The sequence below is a fragment of the Protobothrops mucrosquamatus genome, unplaced genomic scaffold (genome assembly GCF_001527695.2).
Source record: "Protobothrops mucrosquamatus isolate PMUCROS unplaced genomic scaffold, P.Mucros_1.0 scaffold3626, whole genome shotgun sequence".
In the NCBI taxonomy this organism is placed as follows: domain Eukaryota; kingdom Metazoa; phylum Chordata; class Lepidosauria; order Squamata; family Viperidae; genus Protobothrops; species Protobothrops mucrosquamatus.
Genome location: NW_015389588.1, coordinates 15,526 through 42,995, shown reverse-complemented (window position 1 = coordinate 42,995; position 27,470 = coordinate 15,526). Strand labels below are relative to the sequence as shown.

General features: G+C 43.3%; 1 protein-coding gene across 1 annotated transcript; it reads left to right on the top strand.

Annotated features, from left to right (window-relative positions):
• The first annotated feature begins 65 nt into the window (after positions 1-65).
• ADGRA3 (adhesion G protein-coupled receptor A3) lies at positions 66-20,930 on the top strand. Its single transcript, XM_015827339.1, has 14 exons — positions 66-204; positions 1,403-1,616; positions 2,303-2,467; positions 2,931-3,132; positions 4,381-4,530; positions 7,131-7,292; positions 8,740-8,943; positions 9,128-9,344; positions 9,807-10,015; positions 10,988-11,103; positions 13,257-13,380; positions 15,293-15,438; positions 19,187-19,282; positions 19,396-20,930. Exons 1-14 carry the CDS (start codon positions 81-83, stop codon positions 20,639-20,641), a joined length of 3,375 nt encoding a protein of 1,124 aa, XP_015682825.1. The 5' UTR covers positions 66-80; the 3' UTR covers positions 20,642-20,930.
• Positions 20,931-27,470: the final 6,540 nt, after the last annotated feature.

Sequence of the window (27,470 nt, the reverse complement as noted above, 5' to 3'; positions counted from 1 at the left end):
TTAAGCTTAATTACATTGATTCTTTTTTTTTAAATTATTTCAGCGAATTCCAGACAGATTATCTGCTTTGTGATTGTAATATGCTATGGATGCAGCAGTGGTTACAAGAAAGAAATATAACTGTTCGTGACACCAGATGTGCATATCCAAAATCACTACAGGCTCAACCAATTCTGAGTGTAAAGCAAGGGCTTCTAACATGTGGTAAGAATGCTAAGGCACAATGGTCATCAATTTAAAAGGAATGTATCAAGTTTCTCCCCAGCATAAATTTTTTTCTTCTAATTTTCTTACAATTTGATATTTTGTCATTGATTTTTATGAAGCTGCTCAGCCATCATGATTGGATTTAAAAAAAAAAAATGCTGATTTTCTTAGTAAGTATTGTTCAAAAAGTGAATATTTTCTGTTCCTGAATCCCTTGGACCTAAATTCTCTTTAATAGACGATAGTAAAACATGTCAAGCTTATTTTTTCAATCCTTCATATGCTGGTTTTTTTTCCCTATCTTTAGCTTTAAAAAATACAATGCATAACTAATTCACAACATACAGCAGAACCACAATCATCTTTTCCTTAGCCACACAAAAGGAAGTGCATTTCACCTGCTCTTTTTAAAATAAGTTTACTTGATACGTTTTGAGGCGTGTGCTTTGGTAAATCAGTTGTGCTCCTGTAAGAATGACCGTTTGCATATCCAGTGTCACCGTTGTTCTTGTCTTGGCACAATCTTATCTACCTATGCCCTGCATTTGCTTAACCATCTGTTTTGCCAAAGCAACAAAACGAATATGCTAACAGAACAGCTGCAGTGATACGCGTAACAACTGGGGCAAGAAAAGCTGTAAAATGTGGCAAAGCTCACTTAACAAATGTTTCACTTAGCACAGTGGTTCTCAACCTGTGGGTCGGGACCTCATTTGGGGTCGATCGACCATTTCACGGGGGTCACCAAGCAAGGCTGTCCGCCATTTTTTTGTCCGCCATTTTTCCCCCCTTTTCCGGCAGGTGCCTTACCTCCCTTGGGCTGGGCCAGCTGGTGGTCGGCCTGCTCCGTCTCTGCCGCTTGCCAGCTACGCCTCGGCCGGCGCAGGGGGCAGAACCACGCATGCGCGGCGCTCCTGGGCAGGAAAAGTCCTCGACTTACGACCGGTTGGGTAGTCCTCGACTTACGACTGGTTTAGTCCTCGACTTACGACCGGTTTAGTCCTCGACTTACGACCGGTTGGTGTCGTGGCATTAAAAAGGTTGAGAACCACTGACTTAGAAATAGAAATTTTGGGCTCGTTTTTTTGGCTGTAACATGAGGCCTGCCTTTATTTTTTTGTATGTCAGGGTATAGCTAAAATCGCGTTGTGTGTTTTTTGTGTGTGTCTCCCCTCCCCTCCCCCATGGAAAACAGACCCTCCCCTGGAGCTGCCGTCCTTCTCCATGACCCCCTCCCACCGGCAGCTTGTCTTTGAAGGAGACAGTCTGCCTTTCCAGTGCATGGTGTCCTACATTGATCAAGACATGCAGGTCCTGTGGTACCAGGATGGGAAGATTGTGGAAACCGATGAATCCCAGGGGATTTTTGTGGAGAAGAACATGGTTCGTAACTGCTCTGTCATTGCCAGGTGAGCGGGATAAATAAATAACTCTGGTTCTGCTGCCTATTCTTAGCCCTTTTATTTAAATGGGCACCGAGACACGTATGCTGTGTCTGTTTACACAAGGAGCTTTCTCACAGCAGGTAATTGCTACTTAAAGGAACTCTAAATAGTTTCCCTGATTCGCTTCGTAATTATCCCTTCTTCTAAAATAATCTCCTGAATATTTTTAAAAAAGCAGAAGAACTGCTCGTCCTTCCTCGCTATAGAAACCTGCTCGTCTACCGCATTGTATAATTGCGGCAGTTTCTTTAAATCTCATTTGCGCCGTGTTTTCTCACGTGAAAGCTCCACGTTGGTTTTTAAGCCACAGTTTGGAGTAGCTGCTGGATGGAAGGATCAGTTCTTGTGTGTTGGCAAGATCCTACAACCTCGCCTGGTGGGACGTCTGGCTCATTGTTAAGGCATCTCATCGTTAGTTTTGGAGGCCTTAATATAGAACAGGGATGGGCAACTGTGTCAAATTTACACCCTGTGGACTTCAGCCTGCTGCCTCGGGAATTCTGGGAGTCGAAGTCCGCAGCTCGTAAAGGTGCCATCGTCGCCCACCCCGATACAGAATAATTCATTGTTTCTTGCCAGTGAAATAATTGACCTTTTGGGGAATGACTTGGTACAATTTCTAATGCTGCTCTTGCTTGTTTTCACCAAAGTGCCCTGACCATCTCAAACATTCAAGCTGGATCTACTGGAAATTGGGGGTGTCACGTGCACTCCAGGCGCGGGAACAATTCAAGGACGGTGGACATTGTGGTCCTGAACAGCTCTGCCCAGTACTGCCCGCCGGAGAGGGTGGTCAACAACAAAGGGGACTTCAGGTGGGTGAGGAGAGGTGTCAAAAAAACCCAGGTCGGTAGCCCTTTAACTCGAGCGTCACCCCCCCTCCCAAATAATGAACTATGTCTTACTTTTCTGAACTGGGGTAATTAAAAACAACTGCAGAGCCGGTATCTTTATTTAGCAGGAAGCTGCCACCAGTCCTTCAAGTTATGATAATGAGGATAAAAAGGGAGAATGCTCCAACGTGCCCTTCAGCTCTTATGACAATCATTTTAAGAAGCGCTCACAAATTACTACGGTGGAAATGAGGCTGAAAAAGTTACTCCTGAAGTGGTGCTGACGGGGGGGGGAAGATGTCCTGGGAGATTCTCCGTCGTCCGGGTCACGCTTGCCCCACAGAGGCTTTCCCAAGAGGCAGCTGACCGGACTTTGCTCTTCCTTGGGGGCGTTTCCTCCTGTCGCTGGGTCAGCCGATGTCCTCTTTTGTCTCCCGACCTCCAGGTGGCCCAGAACTCTGGCGGGCCTGGCTGCCCAGGTGCTCTGCACGCGGTACTCGGCCGGCAGCGGCATCTACATGGGCAGCTCCCAGGACGAGAGGAGGGCATGGCGGAGGTGTGGCAGGGGAGGCCTCTGGGCCGAAGGGGACTACTCCCGTTGCCAGTACGCCAACGATGCCACGCGGGTCCTGTATATGTTTAATCAGGTCAGCCGTGCTCCTTCCCACTCACCTTTCGTGGGACACTTTTAATACTGATGCCTTTGAAATGCCTTTATATAATTCAACAGATCCGGGATCCCTACTGCCGTTTAGTCATCTTTGTGTCTATTTAAATAGAGAATTAATTAACTGATCGTTGTGCTGTGTTTTGGACCGGTGCTAGTTTTTTTATCGTCGTTGCCAAAGAATTGCTTTACGAAGCAGGAAATGCATTTTGTTTGGTTCGTTGGTTCGTTCCTAAAGAATTCTTTATAGCAGGGGTCCCCAACCCCCGGTCCGTGGACCAGTACCGGGCCGCGACATGCCAGGAACCGGTCCACACAAACAAGCAAAGCCCCATCCGCGGGATGCAGGCAGCACACAAAACCACGCACCCTCCGGTCCGTGGAAAAACCTCTCCCCACGGAACCGGTCCCTGGTGCCCAACAGGTTGGGGGACCTCTGCTTTATAACATAAAAACTTCAGCTGTCCATTGAACCAGGTTATTTAAGAGCCTTGGTGGCGCAGTGGTTAGAGTGCAGCACTGCAGGCCACTTCCGCTGACTCCCGGCTGCCGGAAGTTCGGAAGTTCAATCTTGACCAGCTCAAGGTTGACTCAGCCTTCTATCTGTCCTTTCGAGGTCGGTAAAATGAGGACTCAGATTGTTGGGGGCAACAGGCTGACTCTGTAAATCGCTCAGAGAGGTCTGTAAATCATTATGAAGAGGTATATAAGTCCTATTGTTACTGCTATTACTTGCTGTTTATGCCTTATTCGTAGTAAGACCTGCCTTTGAAGATCAGGAAGTCTTATTTGGTGTCTCAGTGGTTTATTTAGTGGCTTTGTGTCTCCTTCTCCTTAATCAAAATCATCAGAGCAGCTCAGATATATTTCCAGTAAGTAGCCCAGGATCAACACGCTTAAGGCCAAATAAACACAGGTGTTGGGAGCCCTCATCTCTGAATGATTCTTAGGTGGATGGTGAGAAGATACTCCCAATAAAATAGGAGAAGAAAATGTTTAGTGCTCTCTTTATGTGTTTTATTCAATGCCCAGTGAATTTGGATTTAGGCAGCTTTACGATGTCACAGGAGGTTGAAAGGTTTCTTGATTTTTTACACAAACAAAGCTGCACTCCGCTATTGGAGCGTTTTGGTCAATGTAGAGTCCATTTCTGATTTCTCGGATGTATTTTATTTAAAAGCGCCATTTTCCTGCACCTTTAATGCGGCATGTTATGTCCTTCGTGCAGATGCCGCTGAATCTCACCAACGCGGTAGCCACCGCCCGGCAGCTCTTAGCCTACACTGTCGAAGCAGCAAACTTCTCTGACAAAATGGATGTTATTTTCGTGGCTGAAATGATAGAAAAATTTGGAAGATTTGCCGAGAAATACAAAGAGGTAATGATTTTTAGCACAGTCCCAAATATTCTTCAAAAGCCATATTTTCTCGTGAAAAGGGCCTTCGTCCCGTCACATTTAGAAGGCAGCCTTCCCACGCGGGCATCTTTGAATGCTCAAAACAACCGGCCCTTCAACAAATGCAATCGTATCAAAAGAGCCTTTGAAATCAAAAGCACTCAAGTTCTTTAAAATTCACACGGTGAAGATTCGTGGTGCTGGAATTCCACATTTATACAAGTGGGCTTTAATGCGATCTAAAATGTGTGACATGTATGACTAGAATTCAGGGATAGGCAACCTTGGCCCTTTTATGACTGGTGGACTTCAACTCCCAGAATTCCTGAGCCAGCCACGCTGAGGGGAAAGGGAGAGGTTTCCAAGCTGAGCCATGCTGGCTCAGGAATTCTGGGAGTTGAAGTCCACGAGTCATAAAAGAGCCACGGTTGCCTATCCCTGCTCTAAACTAATAAAGTCTACATTAATTAACATTAATTATGCTTTCATATGTTCCTCTAAGTGAGGGGTCTTTAAACTTGGCCCTTTTATGACTGGTGGACTTCAACTCCCAGAATTCCTGAGCCAGCATGGCTCAGCTTGGAAACCTCTCCCTTTCCCCTCAGCATGGCTGGCTCAGGAATTCTGGGAGTTGGAGTCCACCAGTCATAAAAGAGCTGAGGTTGCCTACCCCTGGACTAGATAGTTGCAGTAAGATTAATATTTTTTGTGCTGTGATTTATGAAGTCCAGACTGTCAGACACAAATGCTAGCTTTGCTACTGTTTTGACAATAGCTAACTCTATAAAAATAATAAGGAAATTCAGGAGCAAGGCTTTTGATACAAGTATGTAATATATTTTAATCTGGCTTAGTGAAACCGTATTAGTCATTTTGCTGAGCTATAAAAATGTAGGTTTACAGTTTCTTGATTCAATGTTTAATACTTTAGTTAGCACTAAAATAAGCAGTTTATATAGAAGCCAAAATAAAGGTGAGTGAATAGCTGTGCTATTTTTTGTTCCCCCTGAAATCTGTATTTTTAAATCGGTATGGCAGTCTTATCTCCAGCTTCCCATTTTTGTTATTGCAAAACGGATTCCCTCCCGTTTGTCGAAACCTGAAGCACATTAAAACAAAAACAGCTGGAAGATTAAGTTGGAGATTTCGATAAGTGTGTTTTGCAGCCCAGAAACACACACCTGTGGCAGCTTCGTTGCCGATTCACACCAGGGAAACACTCGGTGGAATGTTTGCCAGACAATTTTAAAGGCCAAATGAAGGCAAGGCATAATTCTTGATAAAATATTTCCTGAACAACTTGTTTGTTCCACTTTAGTCAATTAGCAGGAAGGGAAGAGCTGTTTGTCGCCAGGAGAAAATTAATTGCTCCTCATGAAATTCAAATGAGTTCGAGGGGGGGGAAAAAAAAAGTATGCCACATAACTCAGTGGGTGTAAGTCAACTCTTTCCAGCCGTGGTGTCTGTGGGCTTCAGCCCACAGTGCCTGGGTAACTCCAGGCGACCCAGGAGGGTTTAAATTTTTCCTCACTGTCTCCTTTATTTTAATTACAAGACCCCAACACAATCGGATTACCTTAATTTCCGATTTTGCAGACACAAACTTTGTATTTATCTCATGCTTTGGGGGAAAGCCTACTTGAACATATTTTTTTTTCAGGAGCGCACCCAAAAGCTTTTATTTCAGTATATTATTTAAATGGGCAATTTATGACCAACTATTATTAAGAACTCTGCTCCATTTGTTGGGAAAGCATTTTCTGATCTGCAGCACAGGAAGTTACTGCTGAAGGATCGATTTGAGTTTTGAGGGGTAGGAAAACTAGGAGAACAAAATGTGGGTATGATAAACAGCTAAAGCACCGTCATTAAAAATGAAACGGCTGAGGGGACCAAAAAAAAGAGAGAGTTAAGATATAAATAGAATGTGTGACATTACCAAGGGTTAAATTCAGACCCACTGGAGTAGTGATGATGATGATGATGATGATGATGATCATGATCATGATGATCATGATGATGATGGTGGTGAAAGGGACCTTGGAGGTCATCTAGTCCAACCCCCTGCTCAGGCAGGAAACCCTATAACCATTTCAGACAAATGGCTGTCCATTTGTCTGAACAGCCATTTAAAAACCTGAAGGAAGGAAGGAAGGAAGGAAGGAAGGAAGGAAAACAGAATAGCAGAATAACAGAATAACAGAGTTGGAAGAGACCTTGGGGGTCTTCTAGTCCAACCCCCTGCTCAGGCAGGAAACCCTATACCATTTCAGACAAACGGCTGTCCAGTCTCTTCTTAAAAACTTCCAGTGTTGGAGCATTCACCGCTTCTGGAGGCAGGTTGTTCCACTGGTTAATTGTTCTAAAAGTCAGGAAGTTTCTCCTTAGTTCTAGGTTGCTTCTCTCCTTGATCCTTTCCTGTTTGTGCATTTGAATGAATGAGAATACAAAGGTAAAGTGCTTGTTGAGTTTCTTGAGTGGGGAATGGGGGAAACGTAATGAATAAACCTTTGGGGATCTTGCGTGCAAAACTGATGCCAGAGCTGAGAATGGCAATTCTTCTCCCGCTCTTCTCCTGCCAGCTGGGGGACGTGATGGTGGATATCGCTAGTAACATCATGCTGGCTGATGAACACATACTCTGGATGGCCCAGAGGGAAGTCAGAGCCTGTAGTAGGATTGTACAGTGCTTACAACGGATCGCAACCTACCGGCTAGCTAACGGGGCCCAGGTTTACTCAACGGTAAGGACTATTTTCTTTTCCATTGATAGTGAAGGCCGCGTTTAATTTTCATTGAAATGCTCGCAAAAGGGGTCGGAATCCCGTCGTATCGGCATCGTAACGCTCTGAAAAGTAAGCCGAAGAGGACGGCATTTGGCACAGGGGAAAGATAAAATTTGGAAACGGGACAGATCAAGGCAAAGTTGCACAGGGGAATAAAATCCCTCCTCCCCATCCCTGTGGGAGGGGCACCTGGGTAGCGGTTCGAAAGATGGGTGACTTCTCCCGTGTTGCTGTTGTTTTTCTTGATCATATAATAGCAATCGCACTTACACTTACATGCCGCTTCGTAGTGCTTTCACAGCCCCCTCTCTAAGCAGTTTACAGAGTCCGCCTCTTCCCCCCACACACACAAACACAAAAACCATCTGGGTCCTCGTTTTACCGACCTTGGGAGGATGGAAGGCTGAGTGATCCAAGTAGACCTTAACTGGTGAGGGGGTAGAAAGCCTTTTCCCATATCCTCTTGCAGTGGACAGACAGACGATTGGGTTTTGTTTTTAATTATTATTATTATTATTATTATTATTATTATTATTATTATTATTACTACTACTACTACTACTACTACTACTACTACTACTACTACTACTACTAGCTGTACCCGGCCACATGTTGCTGTGGCTCAGTCTGGTTAAATGGAAAAGAAAGAAAAGAGAAAGCGCAACAGATGGCGCTGTTTTTCAAAAAAAGCATGTTTTTACCTGTCACAGGTGTGACATCTATATAATAGTAGGTATATAAAAACACGCACGTATTCGAATGCAACGTTGTGTCAGAATTTCAAAGCAATCAGTGAAGAACTTTCGGAGATTTAAGATTTTGAACAAATGAACATTTACATTTTTATTTATATAGATTATTATATATATATATTTTTAGTAATGCCTAGTCCAGTGATGGCGAACCTTTTAGAGACCGAGTGCCCAAACTGCAACCCAAAACCCACTTATGTATCATTGGGTGCTGGGTGGGTGTGGCCCATTGGGTGGGTGTGGCCCATTGGGTGGGCGTGCCCATTGGGTGGGCGTGGCTGCAGTGGTAACGGCAGACTGGGTGGGACTAAAAAGTTCAATCAATCAATTCCAACTTTGCGAGATCTTTTTTTTCCCCGCGAGAAGTTGAAATTGACTGATTGAACCTTTTTTTTTGTACACGGCGGCGGAGGCCTAAAGAGAAAAGGTTTGATAAAACCCAGCTGAAGGCCTACGACTGGGGCGACGGTGCGCGTGCCCACAGAGAGGGCTCTGAGTCCCATAGGTTCGCCACCAGGGGCCTGGTCTTCCAAGTTCCGTTCTTCGGACGTTTACCGTCCTAACAAACCTGGCGTATTTGGGGAGCTGTTTTTTTTTGCCTCTTCCTGCAGCACCAGCACAGCATTTGGTTCCGTGTCGTTTCATTCCAACAGTATTCTCCAAACATTGCAGTGGAAGCGTACGTGATAAAGGGCTCCAGCTTCACGGGGATGACCTGCACCGTCTTCCAAAAGATGGCGGCCGCGGATCGCTCGGCCTTCTCCGACTACGGGCGCAGAGATCTGGACGGGGGTCTGGACAAGCAATTGGGCTTCAAATGCAACGTCTCCAATACCTTGTCCAGCCTAGCCCTGAAGGTGAATAAAAGCAGGCGCGGGCGCGCAGGCGCTTGTCTTCCAGGTGCCGTCGCCCTGCGGCGCCGGGGCTCCTGCGAAACGGCCACCAGCCCCCTTTTTTCCAGCGCCGTAACGTCATGAAACTGTCGTACGTCGAGGACTCTCTCTGGTTTGTATTAACGCCGCCTCCTGCTCCCTTTTGCAGAACACCGTTGTGGAGGCCTCGATCCAGCTGCCCCCCGCCTTGTTTTCCCAAAGGCACAGGAGGGAGATCCGGCCCCCCACAGAGGATGCCGTCTACAGGCTCCAGCTGATGGCCTTCCGCAACGGGAAGCTATTCCCCTCCACGGGGAATTCCACGCCTTTGGCCGCCGAGAGGAGACACCTGAGGGTGGTGACCCCGGTCATCCTCACCAAAACAGGTTGGCCCCTCCTTCACAGGCTCCCCTTTTCAGTCCCCGCTCTGGCCTTGCCCTGGAACGCCCCCCCTCCTCCTCCTCCTGCTCTCTTTGCCCTGGAAATGCCCTCGCTTTGATTGTAGTGTTGTGTATAAAAATACCTTTCTTTCTTTCTTTCTTTCTTTCTTNCCCTCCCTCCCTCCCTCCCTTCTTCTTTCCTTCCTTCCTTCCCTTTCTTCCTTACCCCCTTTCTTTTTTTCTTTCTTCCCTTCCCTCCCTCCCTTCCCTCCTTTCTTCCTTCCTTCCCCCTTTCTTCTTTCTTTCTTTCTTTCTTTCTTTCTTTCTTTCTTTCTTTCTTTCTTTCTTTCTTTCTTTCTTTCTTTCTTCTCTCCCTCCTTTCTTTCTACCTTCCTTCCCCCCTCTTTCTTTCTTTCTTTCTTTCTTTCTTTCTTTCTTTCTCTTTTGTTTCCTTTATGACCGAACAAGACGGCGTGAGTCCACCCTATCGGGACGTCCCCATCAATGTGACCCTGCGGCGCATTGCGCACGGGACGGAAGCGGTTGCAGCTCAGTGGGACTTCGACCTGCTGGACGGACAGGGCGGCTGGAAGTCGGACGGGTGCCGCGTCCTTTTCTCGGATGAAAACGTCACAGCCATCCAGTGTGTCTCCCTCAGCAATTACGCTGTCCTGATGGTGGGTCTCTCGGTCTCTCTAAGCCCGGGGGGGAGGGGGGGAGAGAGACTGACAATGTCATCCAGATGTCTGCCCTGGTTGGGGTGTTTAATATCAAAGCGCTAAACCCCGTCGGGATAACTTGGCTGCCCAGGCGAGTCTGATGGTTGCCCTTTCCAGAGAGAGAAAAGGGTGGAGAGATGGTGGGCTTAAGAGTTCTAGGCTCAAATCTCTCTCATCTTTTTGCTGAAATGAAAAAAAAAAAAAAAACATAGCTCAGGCATTACACAGGTAGTCAATCGACTTAGAACCGTTCGTTTATATCCGCATTTGTCCAAATCACGGAAGTAATGTTCCTTCCTCCCCCTGTTCCCTCCCCCCCCCAAAAAGGTGGGTTTTCTTGAAAAGTGGCTCTGACCGAAAGAAAGAGCGGTCCAGCATCACTTGGATTTGGAAAGAGGCTCTTTTTGCTTTCTGTTCCCGGGGATTAGCACCCAGGGATGCTGTTTTTTGTTCTCGGGACCTGCCCGTTCCTGTTTGGAGCCGTGCCATCGTTTTGTGTTGCACCCTTCCTCCATTGCTGCACAAAATGCATTTTCATCCTGCTATTATAAGTGTGACTGCGACCATCCCTGTCTTACCAGGGCTGCATTCCTTCACATCCGCCGCTAGTTTTGGGTCTAGCACGTTTATCAAATCACGGTTCACACATTACGGATGCTACGATTCGTGCCATTAACATGCTGCCGGGCCTGTCCGGTGGCCTCCTTTAAAAAATTATAATAATAATGTGCTAATTATGCTCTGTGCATTATGACCCAATCTCTCCGTTTCCCCTTGCTGAGAAGGTGGAAGGAAAACGGTGGGAGGAGCGATCCGCCTTACTCGTTGTTGCCCCGTGGGCTGTACTCAAGTTGCGCGGCATTCTTGCCTGGTCTAAATGTTTAATCCATCCTAACGTTCTGAATTGTGTCGTGTTGTCTTGCCTGTCAGGATTTGACAGGGGATGCCCAGTCAGCTGACCTCCTCCATCCCGTTGTCTATGTGTCTGCTGTGATTCTGCTGCTGTGCCTCTTGATGATCAAAATTAGCTACATTTATCACCACAGGTAGCATAATTCCGAATGTATATTAAATTAGTTGGGTTAAATCAACAAATATTGATGACTTGGGGGGGGGTTGCGCCGGCACTAACGAAAACGTCTCCCTTCAAAGCACCAAAGTACGGGCAGTCCCCAACTTACGACAGTTCATTTAGTTACAACGGCACTGAAAAAAGCGACTTAGGACTGCTGCTCACGCTTACGACCGTTGCAGCATCCCCCACGGTCACTGGGTCATACTTCCCAGGGTCGTGTGATCCCCGGTGGTGACCTTCCGAAAGCAAAGCCAAGCCAACAGGGAGGCCAAATTCACTCAACGACCGTGGCTACTAACTTAACAAGTGCAGTGATTCACTTAAGAACGGTGGAAAGGAAGGTCGTAAAAAGAGGCAAAAGCCAACAAGCTTCTCGCTTGGCAACATAAATTTTGGGCTCGGTTGTGGCCATAAGTCGGGGACCCCCTGTAGCCCTTCCTTCGCCATCTTGGCAGGCAGGCAGGCAGAATGATAGATAGACAGACAGAGTGATAGATAGATAGACAGACAGACAGACAGAGATTGTTAGATAAGATATTGATAGATATAGATAAGATAGATATAGATAAGATTGTTAGATTAGATAGATATAGATAAGAGATAAAAGATAAATAAATAAAGATTGTTAGATAAGATATAGATAAGATATAGATAAGATTGTTAGATTAGGTAGATATAGATAAGATAGATAAAAGATAGATAGATAAAGATTGTTAGATAAGATATAGATAAGATTGTTAGATTAGATAGATATAGATAAGATAGATAAAAGATAGATAGATAAAGATTGTTAGATAAGATATAGATAAGATATAGATAAGATTGTTAGATTAGATAGATATAGATAAGATAGATAAAAGATAGATAAAGATTGTTAGATAAGATATAGATAAGATATAGATAAGATTGTTAGATTAGATAGATATAGATAAGATAGATAAAAGATAGATAGATAAAGATTGTTAGATAAGATATAGATAAGATATAGATAAGATTGTTAGATTAGATAGATATAGATAAGAGATAAAAGATAGATAAAGATTGATAGATAAGATATAGATAAGATAGATATAGATAAGATTGTTAGATTAGATAGATAAGATAGATATAGATGATTGTTAGATTAGATAGACAGACAGACAGACAGATAGAGATTGTTAGATAAGATATTGATAGATATAGATAAGATAGATATAGATAAGATTGTTAGATTAGATAGATATAGATAAGATAGATAAAAGATAGATAAAGATAGATAGATAAAGATTGTTAGATAAGATATAGATAAGATAGATATAGATAAGATTGTTAGATTAGAGAGAGAGAGAGAGAGAGAGAGGTCTTATACTTGGGACCAGCTTCGGGCAGAGAGATTCTATTCTTTTAATTATTTTGAAATATTTGTAATTTTGCTGGTACATCCTTTAAACAAGAGTTACATAGCTCTAATATTTGTTGCTGCTCTAGAGAACGCTTGCAAAATTCACTCATTTAATAATTTGCTTTTTCATGGTTTAATTTATTTTGGACTGACACAGCATCCTAAATAGAAGAGGGACAAATAAAATCATCTGTTTCCCCCCCCCCTTTCTCATGTTTATAGAGTAATTTGTGATGTGATTTCCAAAATTTAGCCTAACGTAGCTTCAGAGAGATCTCAGAGGTGAATAATACCAGAGAGTTTTCTGCAAGAAATCAACTCGCTGCTGAACGTCAGTTGAAATCTGAAAAGTATTGGCCTTGTTCTAGAACATTTACATAAATTAAGCCATCAGGGTGATTTCATGGAAATTGGGCATTTATTCTAAAACGGGCTCTAAAATCCTTGCAATTGACAGGAAGAGAAGGTGTTTTTAATCACGTTACGGTAGAAAACCTTCCCTGAAGATTGAAATAATCAGCCTTAGTTGATAACAATGCCTGATTTGGGCTTTCTTTCTGCTACTATAAAGGCATCTTATTTAATGTTTGTAAGTATGCTTTTGCATTGAATATTTGAGTTTACCAGGATGGATTCAAGTTTTGGGGACCATAATTACAAATAATTTCTTTGTCTAATTGAATAATATTTAGGTTTGTCTGCAAAATAACTGCTGTGGTTTTTTTTTTTTTATTATTCCACAGTGTCATCAGGATCAGTCTTAAAAGCTGGCACATGTTAATGAACCTCAGTTTTCATATTTTCCTGACATGTGTGGTGTTCGTTGGGGGCGTAACCCAGACCAAACATACTAGCCTCTGCCAAGCGGTAAGTGAAATGCATATTGGAAAAATTGTAGGGAAAGAAGGAAAAAAAAAAACCCTCAAGGATAAAATCCATTAGTTAAAGAGTATTTAAAAAAAATCAGTGTTAAATGTTTATTTTCTGAAACTTTTATGTTCAGGGCATCAATTTATTTTTTAAACCATTTCCCTTTTCTTTTTTAATTATTTATTTTTTTAATACAGTACATATTCAGCAGACTATGTCATTTTTATATACCATGGATCTACATTCTATACAATATATACACTATGTACATTCAATCTAACTCACAATAACCTAATTTACACAATAACCTTATGTATATTTCCAATTTTTATTTCTATTGTCTATCCAATTACACCAATTTTCCCAAACCGCATAACATTCCGAATCATCTTTTTCTTTTAATTCTAAGGTGACTATTTTTTAAACCATTTCCATTCCAAGATCCAGGACTAGGAGCCCAGTAGCATATTTTCAGGTGATTTAATATATAATTCACGAGCTACCGCTCACTTCACCTACGTGGAAGATCCAAACTGATGTAATATTTGAATATTTGAAGGCAAGGTGTGGAGGGAAAGAAGACATGCTTGTTTAGATAGATAATGTGTGAATAGATTACAGGAATCTTATCAGTTAGCCCACTATTATTAGTTAAGATCTTCTGAGATAGCCTGTAACTCGTTCCTGTGTGGACCTGTGTGTGTGAGTCCCTTGGTTCTATAGTGCTGGCAGTTATTTTTGTGGTTGCAAAATAGCCACTTTGAGATCTCCAGTGAAGTGCCCTGGCAGTTAAAATGCTCTTTCCTTGGTCCTTATTTTGATGGATGGCGCCCATTAATTCTTTCAGCCAAAAGTCAAAGGACTCCCAAGACAAGGTCCTGACAGAAATCACACTTGCGGCTTTGATTTATGGCAACCTTCCCCCCAACCTCCTTTAAATGAGAGGGGATCAGCTGCCAGATTCTGTCAGCTGTCACCAGCGCCCCTGACAGGTCTGGAAAGGTTCCCCTTGCAGGAGAAGATCCATCTTGTTTGTTTTGTTAATCAGTAATCTAAAATAATCATCATCATCATCACGGAAATGTTTTTCTTGAGGGCCCTTCTGTGGATCGGGGCTCTGTGTGGTTAGCATCAGAGCTTGCAAAAGCTTCTGCTTTCTATTTCTTATTAACGTGCAACAAAAAAAAAATAACATGTTCCACTTAATGCCAGTGCGTCATATATCATTTGTATTTCAATATTTATAATGGAAAACTTACCCTTCTAGTTCTGTGGAGCAGGACCGTAAACTTTTGTGGTACTCCCAAAGCTTAGCCTATTTTTCTTGGGGGGGGGGGATTAAGATGTCATTAAATGCAAGGGGGAATAATCATGTTTAGTGTGCATAATTAAATTCCAATACATTGTTTTTATCGTGGTCCCTCCTCCCATGGTGTCTGGCCTGAGCTAAAAATTCCTTTTTTCTCTCTCTTTTTTTGGCTGGAGCAAGATGAATTTGATGATCGATTGAGGAGAAGGTGTTTAATGAAAAGGAATAGGAAACAGGGTATCTTACATATTGTGAAATATTAATCAAATCGCTGGTTTCCTGGGTCAGCGTCATGATCCGCTGCCCTTACAATTGTACTCTTTTTTGTAAAGGGATTTCTGAGCAGTAGACAAAGCGGAGTTTTAAAAAAATATAATAATTAAAAATTTAATAAGCGTATCTATTTTGAAAACTGAGCCAGTTCTTTAGTTGGACAATAACCCCAGCAGCCGCTTTCCAAATGACCCTTTCTGTTCCTTTTCAAGGTTTACGGGTTTATTGCTTCCAAAACAAGCAGCTGAAGAATTGGAGAGGGAAAAGGTGGGGGAAAAAAAATGGTCTCCTTTGTTTGACGTGGAGTTTTTGATGGCTGTTTTCCAGGTGGGGATCATCTTGCACTACTCTACCCTTGCCACATTGTTGTGGATAGGACTCACATCTCGGAACGTCTATAAACAAGTCACCAGGAAAGCCAAGCGGTGCCAAGATCCCGGGGAGCCGCCCCCCCCTCCGAGGCCGATGCTGAGGTGAGAAGCCAGCATCAACTCTTGTTTATTGCAATCCCCCTTTCCCCCTAGCTTGGCTGGCCCAAATTTGATGGAGTAGCTGAAATAGTTGTGCCAAATTAAGAGTGTCTCAAAAGACCAAGGATGTTGGGGAGGTCCCAAAAAAGACCACAGGCCTGGACACCCATCTCGAATCCTTCACTTGACGCTTGCAAAAAAGACAAATTGCTCCACATCCAGTGGATGTTTTAACATCCAGTGAATATGTTGGAGCTGAAATCAAGAATTGGCTTTTATTTCTTTCAGTTTTGTTTTGTTTTTGTTGGGGAAGGAGAATTCAGAGAAGGAAAAATGGGTTCATTTTTGTTTCTCTCTTTTTTTTTTTTTCATTATAAACTCCTAAATAAAACATATAATAAATCTTCAGCAATAGCAACAGTAGAAATGCAGGAAAGTTTCTTACTGGTAAGACTGGCTAATCAAAACTCATTTGCTTGCAAGGCTTTAATCAACTTAATATGTGGAATGTTGCTTTATAATTTCCATATTAAAGTGAAAAACAAATGTAGGATATATATATATATATGTTAATTACTGGCAGTAGACTCAGTAATTAGAAGCGATTCTGTTTTGAAATTAATTTTAATCCTTAATTAAGTCAAATACATATAATTCAGCAAAGGATATGTCGTCATCCCATTCAAGGAAATTTCATGATGTAAATAAGATCTTTCTGCTAACTTAATTTGGAAGCAGACTTAAGACAACCAACCATTTTAAAGAATATAATTTCATTATTTGCATTTTTACAGATTCTTTTTCTTTTCTTTTTTTTTTTTTTAAAAAGGCTTCTTAAACAAACTTTTGCTTAGTCTTCACTAATTTGGAAATTATTTAAGATAGAGGTCTAGAGGAAGCAATATGCATCTGTTCTCCTGTCTCAGAATCATTTTGGAACCAGCATGCTCATAACTCAGACCAATTTCACGTCAGATCCTGTTTTTGTATCCAATAATGTTTTTTTCTTCTTTCTTTCTTTCTCACGTCCCTGTTAATGGTACACGGAGAACTCTGGGTATCTCTGCTTCTGCTGACTTTTCTTTCAGTTCATTAATCATATAATTTAATCAGTCCCTCCAAGAACTCTTGCTTTAGTTGTTTTCCTGCTTTCAAGTCTCATTAATCATTTGTCACCAGCATTAAATCCAGTTTCAGCCCCTCACCACAGTAAAATGACAGTTACAGCCATTTTATTCTCATAAGGGTTTTGGGTAGTACTTACCTGCTCTTTTACATAAAGGTTATGTTTTATTTGCTTTGTTCTTCACTCAGATTTATGACAGTGTGATCTTTATATATAGTCTTTTTTTTTCATATCTTTAATTGCGAATGCTCACCAGAAAGGCAAAATTTAAATGTTTTGGATATATAAATATTGTCAACAGATAATTTGGCATCATCTGTGTGTCAGGTATTCTTATTAACTAGGTACCTGAAGTAGGTAGGTTTTTGTCCACAATACTTGCGTAGAAGCCACGAAGAAAAGCTAAATGACAAATAAGGGATATCTGGCCTTAGAACTAGAAAGGGAAATTCTTAATGGCAGAAGAGAATATTTATAAAACTGAGATGTATATGAATAGACTCTCTCTTCGTGCACCTTCAAACTGGATGACGTTTTCAGAATGCCTAGGAAAAGCTGCGTACAATTTTTCAGAGACAGGATGTCAAACATTTTTTATCATGTTGAACTGCATGTCATGGAACTTTAACCAGGAAAAAAAAAAGACTTGTAAATGTAATTGGCTGCATGCGTAGGAAGATTGCTAGCCAGCATGTATTTCTGTTAAATATCATAAGCTTCTAATGGAATATAACTGAAGCTATCCTGAGACTAACATCTTGGTAATTGGGAATTATTCACGACAGCTTATTCTCCATGTACATTTTTATTGTGTGCCTTTATGATGTGCTAGCTTTTCCTTGTGAAAAAGCTCAAAACTACTTTGGATAGACGTGTAAAACAGAAAAATACTAAGAAATGAAGAGGCAACTCCAGTCTGCTTTATTTGTCATTTATCTTGCTCCAGATCACAGCTTCTCATTTGAATATTGCTCTACCTCAGTGGTGGCGAACCTATGGCACGGGTGCCAGAGGCGGCACTCAGAGCCCTCTCTTTGGGCACGCGCGCCGTCGCCCCAGTCCTAGGCCTTCAGCTGGGTTTTATCAAACCTTTTTGCTTTAGGCCTCCACCGCTGTGTGCAAAAAAAAAAAAAAAAAGGGTTCAATCAATCAGTCAATTTCAACTTCTCGCAGGAAAAAAAAAAGATCTCGCAAAGTTGGAATTGATTGATTGAACTTTTTAGTCCCACCCAGTCTGCTGTTACCACTGTAGCCACGCCCACCCAATGGGCCACACCTACCCAATTGGCCACACCCACCCGGTACCCGACAATGCATAAGTGGGTTTTGGGTTGCAGTTTTGGCACTCGGTCTCTAAAAGGTTCGCCATCACTGCTCTACCTTATTCGTTAAAGTAATTTTACTTCATCTTTGTCCACAAGGTGGCAGAAACTGATCAGCTTTCCCCAACATTGGGTAAAAATATTGTAACACGGTGGTTTTAATTGCATTTTATTTCATATAAAGTACTATAAAAGTACAAGGAGTAAAATTGATGGGGAGCTTTTCCCATGCCTGAGATGTCAAAAGAACTGGTACCAAAACAGAAGTACCACATAGCCTGTCTTGGAACAGAAGGTGAAGTGCCCTCCTTGCGATCCCACCCCACTCCCCTCTTCCAGTTGCAGTGGGAGCACAGATCTAGCCCTTCTCTGCCATGGGGTACGGAGAATCAGGACGTAAAGCCATCCTCTACCTCTTGTGTGGGTTGAGCGTAGCGGTTGTCATCCGCTTAACGTACTTCTGTCTGTTGAATAATCCAGCTGGCAAACATCCCTGGAAGCATGGGGGAAATCGAATCCCTTTGGTTTTGAGCTAGCCATCTATTCAGTTCACAATCACTGAAACAATATAAAGCTCTCGTTAACGGTGCTGTGGTTTGGAAGCTTCCTCAAGTTCATTCATGGGCACAGATAGCAAATCCTATTTCTGACTGAGGGGTCCTTGGTGGTCTCTGAGCTTGCTTGTTTTCCTGCAGACATCTAGGCAATGCTAGTAAGAAGTAAAGTTTGCTCTCAGTTTATATATCCTGGGGTCTTCTCCTGTCAGCGTTGGTGGGGGTGGTCTTAGAAGGTCTTTGGGTGGGCTGTTTGCAGTTGGCTTCTTTGGCAGGTCCTCGATTGGGCTATTGTTTACTTGAGGGTGAAGGTTTTGGGTTGGTTTCTGAACTAGGCTAGGTATCTTCAGCAACCTTCAACCCTCATCCTACACCCGAGCTACAGATTTTCGCCACTCTTGTTTACTTGATTATTGATCTGATGTTAATCTTGGAGTTAAACTATGCTGATGTGGGTGCCGATTGCTGGTGGAGAGATGCCTGGGTCTTTTTTGTTCCATTTTTCGGCTGTTTGATTGTCTCTTTTGCATAGCATGCAGATATTGTTTATGTGTCTTTTGAGAGCAGACACCACTCTTTACGAACCCTGATGTTACCTGGTTTGAGTAATGAAACGTCTGCAAGAAAACAGCCACGCTCAGAGGAGCACCAGGGATCCCTCATGTCAGCCCTGAGCTACAAATATTCTCCTTTATTGACATTTCTGACCATTTAAACCAATAGGCTGCATCTGTCTTCTTTGTTTTTAGGTTCTACCTAATTGGTGGAGGAATCCCCGTCATAGTTTGCGGGATAACGGCTGCTGCAAATATAAGAAATTACGGGAGCAAGCCTCACTCAGCGTAGTGAGTATGGCCTTGTGGTCTTAGTTTGCGGGGAGGGGGGCTGCGGAGAACCTGATCTGAAAAGCTTCGGTTAGATGCTGCACTTTTCTTAGGATTGTTCTCTTTTCTCGCAGTTGTTGGATGGCCTGGGAACCGAGCTTGGGAGCTTTCTATGGACCGGCCGGCTTCATCATTTTTGTCAACTGCATGTATTTCCTCAGCATATTTATACAACTGAAGAGGCACCCCGAACGTAAGTTTGAGCTTAAGGAGCCCACCGAGGAGCAGCAGCGCCTGGCCACCAACGAACACGGCAGCCTGAACAATCAGGATTCCCTCTCCGTGTCGCTGATCTCCACTGTAGCTTTGGAAAACGAGCACAGCTTCCACGCACAACTTCGGGGCGTGAGCCTCACTTTGTTCCTGTACGTGGCTCTGTGGGTTTTGGGGGCCCTCTCTGTCGCTTCATCTTATCCCCTGGATTTAGTCTTCAGCTGCTTTTTTGGAGCCCTGTGTTTGTGCCTTAGCAGTTTTTTAATAATGCACCACGGCGTTAATAGAGAAGACCTCCGGCATTCTTGGTTGAGGTCCTGCTGCCCCGGAAGGAGCGCATATTCGGTACAAGTTGACGTTCCGCCTTCGTCCGGGGCGAGTGGCTCTAACGGAGACCCCGCCAAGTGCACCAACAGCAGCGCAGAGTCCTCGTGCACGAACAAAAGTGTCTCAAGTTTAAAAAACTCTTTGCAAGGTTGCAAACTGACCAACATCCAGGCAGCGGCGGCCCAGTGCCCTCTAAGCCCGGTGGCCCCCAGCGCTGGCCCTCCTCTGGACAACAGCCTTACCGAATACTCTGTGGACAACGAGATCAAGATGCACGTGGCCCCTTTAGAGATGCCTTTGCGGACAAACGGGCACCCCGGCCGCCATCACAAAAACCGGAGCAAAGGGCACCGTGCCAGCCGACTGGCCGTCTTGCGGGAGTACGCCTACGACGTCCCCACCAGCGTGGAAGGGAGCATCCAGAACGGCTTAATTAAGACGCGTCAAACTACGGCCGAAGGGCACTCAAGGACCCGGAGAGCTTACCTGGCCTACAGGGAACGCCAGTATAACCAGTCCCAGCCGGACAGCAGCGACGCTTACAGCTCTCTTCAGAAAGGACACCGGAACACCGACCAAGCGGGGCCGCCCAGCTTGAAAAAGGAGCCGCTGAGGAAGCCCATTGTGGTTGAGTTGGAAGGGCAGCAGAAGTCCTACGGCTTAAATTTAGCGGTCCAGAACGGACCTCTGAAAAGCAGCGCCCAGGATGGGACATTTCTGAGTGCCGACAGCACTGGAAATATTAGGACTGGCTTCTGGAAACATGAAACTACTGTGTAGTGCTACTGAACATCCCTAAAAGGGTTTAAAAAGGGAACATTCGTTCTCTGCTCCAGACAATTTTCTGTGGTCGACCTAATGAAGGCATTTGAAGTGGGAGGCCCTCCCGGGTGAGATGGCTCTGCTTGTTGGGTCTGCTTTTAGGAAGTGCATCTGTGACCATTTTTACACTACTCCGTTGCTTTGGGGTGCCAAACTCGGACAGTTAAATTCTTTTTTTTCCTCTCTCTTTCCAAGTGAGATCGTTCTTTGATACGTCCGATACATTTCATTTTTGTATTTAATTGTGTAAAATAAATAACTTACTTTAAACTTCTGTTAACGTACCAAATGCGGCCCTAAGGCTGGTGACTTCCCCATTCTGGCCATAAACTCTGTGGCTGGCTAACTATGCGTAGGATTGTATTCTCGGGATCCGACACCCTCTGTACTTCAGATGCGCAGCATGCTGTCTAGCCAATGGCCAGGTCCTCTTTTAGTTGAAAATAATGTCGTTGTTTTGCTTGTTTAAGGACCTGGGCGTGCCTCGATAGGTTATTTATCCAGAAAGTTTTACATTCAGTGTTGGACCCTCATCGACAGAGAAATAGCCGGCCCCTGGATTTAACAGTTTTATGTGTGCATGCATATGCGTACATAAGCACACACTGATGTTCATTCTGTGAAGGACAGGATTGACCGACTGACTGACCGGCTGATTAGATGCCATCAAGTCCATTATTAGCAAGCACCCAGTCATCATGATCTCACCCCAGCTGGGTTCTACAGGTCTCCCAACGGAATACGTTGGCCTGTAATTGTGTCCAGCCTCTTGCCACTGACCCTCCGCTTCTCTTCCGCCTTCCCTGCTTAGCAGAGTCAAAAGTAGCGCTTTGGGCCCAACTCACAATTAGGCTAAAAGGAAAAGTTACAGAAACTAGCCAGCTTTCAACCGGAAGAGCCCCTGGTGGCGAGAGTGCAGCATTGCAGGCTGACTCTGCTCTCCACGGCCAGCGGTTCGATCCTGACCAGCTCACGAGGTTGACTCAGCCTTCCATTCTTCCTTCCGAGGCCGGTAAAATGAGGACCCAGATTGTTGGGGGCAAATAGGCTGACACTGCAAACTGCTTAGATTATATTAGATAACCTTTATTGTCATTTTTTTTTTACTGTGGGCACAACAGCACATGTTAAAAATGAATTTTAGTTGCTTGCTCTCAGAGTGTACACATATATAACACATTTAAACATACTACATACAATATATGTATAGACCTACAACCGTACATATAAGTAACATATCAATATTAATCACTGTCCATCTTGAATACATAACGGAAGGAGGAAGCTTTAGAGTTCCATTAGAGAGGGTGAAGTGGTATATAAGTCTAAATGCTATTGCTAGTCCCTCCCTTGGTGGCACAGTGGTTAAAAGGCAGTATTGCAGGCTGACTCTGCCCACTGCCAGCAGTTCAATCCTGACCATCTCAAGGTTGATTCGGCCCTCTGTTATTCCCAGGTCGGTAAAATGAGGACCCAGATTGTTGGGGAGAAAAAACGTTGACTCTGAAACCGCTTAGAGAGTTCTGTAAAGCACTATGGGGCAATATGTAAGTCTTAAGTGCTGTTGTATTATTATTATTATTATTTTTAAAAAAAAGACAATTTCCAGTGAGGTTCAAGGAAAACCTGAAGTGTATTTTCACTAAAGACATAAATGTTTGACTAAAAAAAAAAAAAACCTTGCTTGGATGACATTACATATCAGGCATCTGTTTAAAATTCTCTAGGCATTTACTGACAGAAAGGAGGAGCTGAACGTAACAATACATGAATTGGAGAGATACACTCGTCATGGTGCAGAACAGTGAGAGTCCCTGCAAAACAGTGTATGAAATATCAGTTGTGTTGTGGGAAACCCAATGAAAAAGACAAGAGACAGCAACACAAAACAATAATTCTTACTTTAAGATTCAGAGGTTTATTTTGCTAATAATTTGGAATACAGCAAGCATAATAACACAAGGTCACTTACATTAATAACCCATTGCAATGAGGTTCACTGGCATAGCAGATTCCAAAAGACAGCTATAGGCCAATGGCAAATCAATCAGATCCAGTCCCAACCCTTTATACCCTTTCTCGTTCTAAGACTGTAGTCAGATGGTCTGCTGACTTTTGCTGGCATCTGCTGACTTCCTGCTGACCTTCTGAACATAACTTTCCACATATACCCGTGTACATTGGAACCCGCATCCATCAGCTACTTTCAGTTTTCTATTTCTTACTGTTACAATACTCATGTTCCAAATATATACAGAACTACCTATTTTCATATTGCACAAAGCTCGGCAGATTACAAATATGTCCATATTGTGAAACAATATAGAGTTCGTTTTAAATCACTCCTGTGGGGCCTATCAGGTTTACTCCAGCCTCATCTTGTTATATGAGGAGAGGGCTATATTTTCATCTCCCACAGTTGTAATGGAAACTAAAGGATTTATAAACTGGTGTTTTTACAAATATAATAACTGAAGATTATTAGCTGCCCTGAGTCCCATGAGGAGAAGGGCGGGGTACAAATTAAATTAATAATAATAATAATAATAATAATAAGATTTGTGACTCATAAGCCTCTGTCCAAACCCCTGTCTTCCTAACATTGCAGCAATTATTGACCTGGGATTTCCTCCTATAATTTTTGCAAATAAATTTAGTGGTGGTCTCTTGGCGAAGACATCGATAATAGCATTTTTATGGTTACTTTAGAGCTGCTCCTGAGCAAATTGATTCAGATTCCTAACCCTGATTCCAGAGAAGCTTTCCAAACGTTGATCCTGGGTGAACCACCAGATGGCGCAATAAGGAAATAGTTGGGGGCAAAACTTAAACTTGGTTGGGAAGATCCAGTACATAACGCCCCCTGTTGTGTGCTTAACCCAAAAGATTTAAAGAATCAATTAACTCCCCTTAATTGAATAATCCAGGATCTAAGAAAAATCATCCAGCTTAGTTTTGGAGACGTTCACTAACTACAAGCACCTCTCTTGATGCAGACAGAAACTTTTTATCGGGAGATGCGCCCAAGTTACATATCTTACTACTATATCAAGGCTCTTCAAACTTGGCCCTGTGTATACATTAAGCCCACTTTACATTGGTGCTCTGGGAAATGCCGAAAGTGTGGGCACAGCTTTTGTTTCTGGATCTTAAAACTGCCGTAAAGTTTGCTGGGATAACAATGCTACTGTGTCGTTTTCCTAGCAGCTGTTTAGTTGATGTTGCCCCCATCCCCGAGTGTGGCGGCTGTTGATTTAAATTTACCAGCTTAATCTGCCGTTCCGGGATCGCCTAGTGATGTCATATCCAAGTATTAACTCTGCTTAATCCTAACCCTGCTTAGCTCCTGAGCCCAGATAAGCTGCCCGTGGTTTGAGCATGCCTCCTTGTAGTACATTAATAAGCTTGGGATTTGTTGCTCCTAAGATGTGTTTCTTCTGTTGTGGAGGGGCTTGATTGTCTGTTGAGGACGTTCCTTTGAGTCCGCGTGGTGTAACATTGGAATACTCCAATATTCCAGTGCTCTTGTTTTCAATGCTCTGGACTGACAGCATTGGCCATTGTAGTTATACAGTCTTTAAAGGGAAGATTGTTCTTCATGTCCTGTTGTGTTTCTAAATAGGTGTCAGGCGTGCCGTGCGAGAAATGTTTACAACGTGCGGATAATACAATGTTTTTGTGCTCGGCTCCGCTTATACTATATCTGTTCGCTTCTAAGCACATCACTCTAGAACAGGGCTCTGCAACCTTGACCGCTTTAAGACTTGTGGACTTCAGCTCCCAGAATTCCTCAGCCAGCTATGCTGGCTGAGGAATTCTGGGAGCTGAAGTCCACAAGTCTTAAAGCGGTCAAGGTTGCAGATCCCTACTCTAGACTGTGTCTTCCTTCAGCTGACACTACTCAGACTTCAGATGTGAATCAAGCCATGATTTGTTTCGTTTCAACAAAACCAGACCCTGGAACTCTTCTGCTGCATGGGATTTTTCCAACAAAGTGAAATAAAATCTATACATCCTAGAGGCAGAAAGCAAATTAGGCTAAAGAACCTGTTTGGGAAGAAAGTGAAAAGAAAGAGGGAATGGAGCAGCTGTCCCAAAACAGACTAAAGTGTGTGGATGTCCCCAAATTTCATGAACTAACGAACTATTTTCCAAAGCACCAAAAGACAAGACGAGAAATGATGGAAGCTAACCAAGGAGAGAAATTTCCTGAAAGTGAGAGCAATCAACCAGGGGAACAGCTTGCCACTAGAAATTGTGGGTACTCCATCACTGGAGGTTTTTAAGAAGAGATTAGACAACCATTTGTCTGAAATGGTATAGGGTCTCCTGCTTGAGCAGGGGGCTGGACTAGAAGACCTCCAGGGTCCCTTCCAGCTTTATTATTCTATTATTCTATTTCTATGTTCTAACTATGTAATATGAAAGAATTTCAGCTTTTCCTCCTTGTTCTGCATATATATGCAGGCTCAGACAAACACATATTCACACAGCCACACACCAACGCTATTCATGTCCCGGATAAGGTGCCAGAATAATTGTGCAATGAATTAAAGAAGGAGGTTAAGGATAAATGTGAAAAGAAAAAGAGATCAAGAGACAGTGGAATTTGCAGAACAGTGGAATTTGCTAAGGGAATCTCAAGAACTGCAGAGATCTCTTAGAAGGCAAGAGAAGCAACGTCACAACATCTGTGACGTTGTGACCTCAAATGTGGAACCGGGCACCCCCAAAAAATTCTCTGCCTGGAGAGAGAATATTTTCCGCCAGCGTTTCTACTACAGAGACAAGTCGTGCCAGCCTCATCTCACCAATCCTGCATAAATACCTCCGGGAGAGAGGACAGTTTTTACACTTCCCTGATGCTAATCCTGCCACAACGCACAACGTTGCCAAGTTTTGCACAGCAGCGCTGAAAATCCTTCAGATCAGGACCCGTGCCTCAGATCAGCTGTAATGAGTATTTGACTTATTAGTTCGTAATGTTTTGTATTGTGATAGGTTTAATTAGCCATATGTTTATTGTTATTTTGTATAGTTATTTATTTTTATTCCTTTTAATAGTTTTTTTAGATTTTTCTTTTTATGCTTATATGAGATAGAATTTTGCAATACTTTCCTTCCTTCCTTCCTTCCTTCCCTCCCTCCCTCCCTCCCTCCCTCCCTCCCTCCCTCCCTTCCCTAATTCTTGGTCATAGGCAACCTAGATCTGCAACCAACAGATTCCGAGTCTGTAGTTTTCATTAGCTAAGCCAGAATATTGGGTCGTTCATTTGCAGTCCTGACAGTAACTGGAATTATTTACATCTGTTCTTGGTTTGCAAGTGGAAAAAAATTCTGAAGAGTGACCCATGAAAAGGCTGAATTTTTTAAGTCAAAAAAATCTGATTTTTTTTCCCCCTCCCTCTTCTCAAGGCAATGCAGAACGTTGGATGAAAATCTGGAAGACTTGAGCCAGCAGTTGGCTCTTATTTCCAAAAGAATACACCGATTTTATTCTCCGCTTGCAGGACCCAGACGTTCTTTTCCCCATCCCGAAGTCTTTGTAATCCCCAAGCATTAATTTGCATCGCAGACTTCTTTCAGATAATCTTCAGCTCTCTCTTCCACCCTTTCTAAATAGCTACAGAGAGTCAACCGACGAATCTAACCGGACGAACCTCGTGGGGCTGAATAAGACCCGATAGACTAACAAGACCTATCAAAAGCTGTCGTGCCTTGCATCTTATTGGCTCAACCTTCCCTGGAACCTCCAGTAGATCAGGTTGGGGGACGAGAACGTCCTCTGGCTATGACAAAGACTATTTACCGACAGGTTAGAGAAGAATTTTCGTTTTTTCAGAAAAGGCAGGCACAGCCACACATCTCTGTGCATCAATGATTCACCTGTGGAGATGGTTACCAGCATCAAATTCCTGGGTGTGCAGCTAACGAGTAGGCTGACTTGGTCGCTCAACAGTGAGAAACTGGCGAAGCGGGCACAGCGGCGCCTGCATTTTCTGCGTCGCATGAGAAAAGCACATCTTCCTTCCCCTGTCATGACCACTTTCTACAGGGGGACAATTGAGAGCATCCTGTCATGCAGCATCACAGTCTGGTTTGGAGGCATCCCTGCTTCAGACAGGAAGGCGGTGCAGAGAGTGGTGAGGACGGCAGAAAAGATCATTGGCAGTTCCTCCCATCCAGGACATGGCACAGAAGCGCTGCTTGAGCAGGGTCCATAAGATCATCTGGGACACTACACACCCTCTCCACGACCTGTTTTCCTTGTTCCCTTGTGGGAGGAGGGGGCTCCGTGGTATCCGTAGCAGAACATCCGGATTCAGCCAGAGTTTCATTCCATACAGCATTAACCTTGCGAACTCTCAAGCTTCCTCCTTCCGTTATATATTCAAGATGGACAGTGATTAATATTTATTTGTTATGTATATGTAGGGGTGTGGGTCTATACATATGTTGTTCATAGTATGTTTAGGTGTGTGTCATGTATGTGTTTCACTTTGAGAGCGGGCAACTAAATCTCATGTTTGATGTGTGCCGTTCTGCCCACAGTATAAACATGACAATAAAGGTTATCTTATTTTATCTAAAAGCCTCCAGGGATGGAGCACCCACAACTTCTGAAGGCAATCCGTTGCATTGGTTGATTGTCCTCACCCTTAGGAAATTTCTCCTTCGTTCTAGGTTGTCAGTGATGGCAGCAGGTTTAAATAAATAATAAAAAAGCAGTGCCAGGAAGAATGTGAGGCCAATATTACCCCCAAGTTGCAGTTTTGCTGGAGAAGGA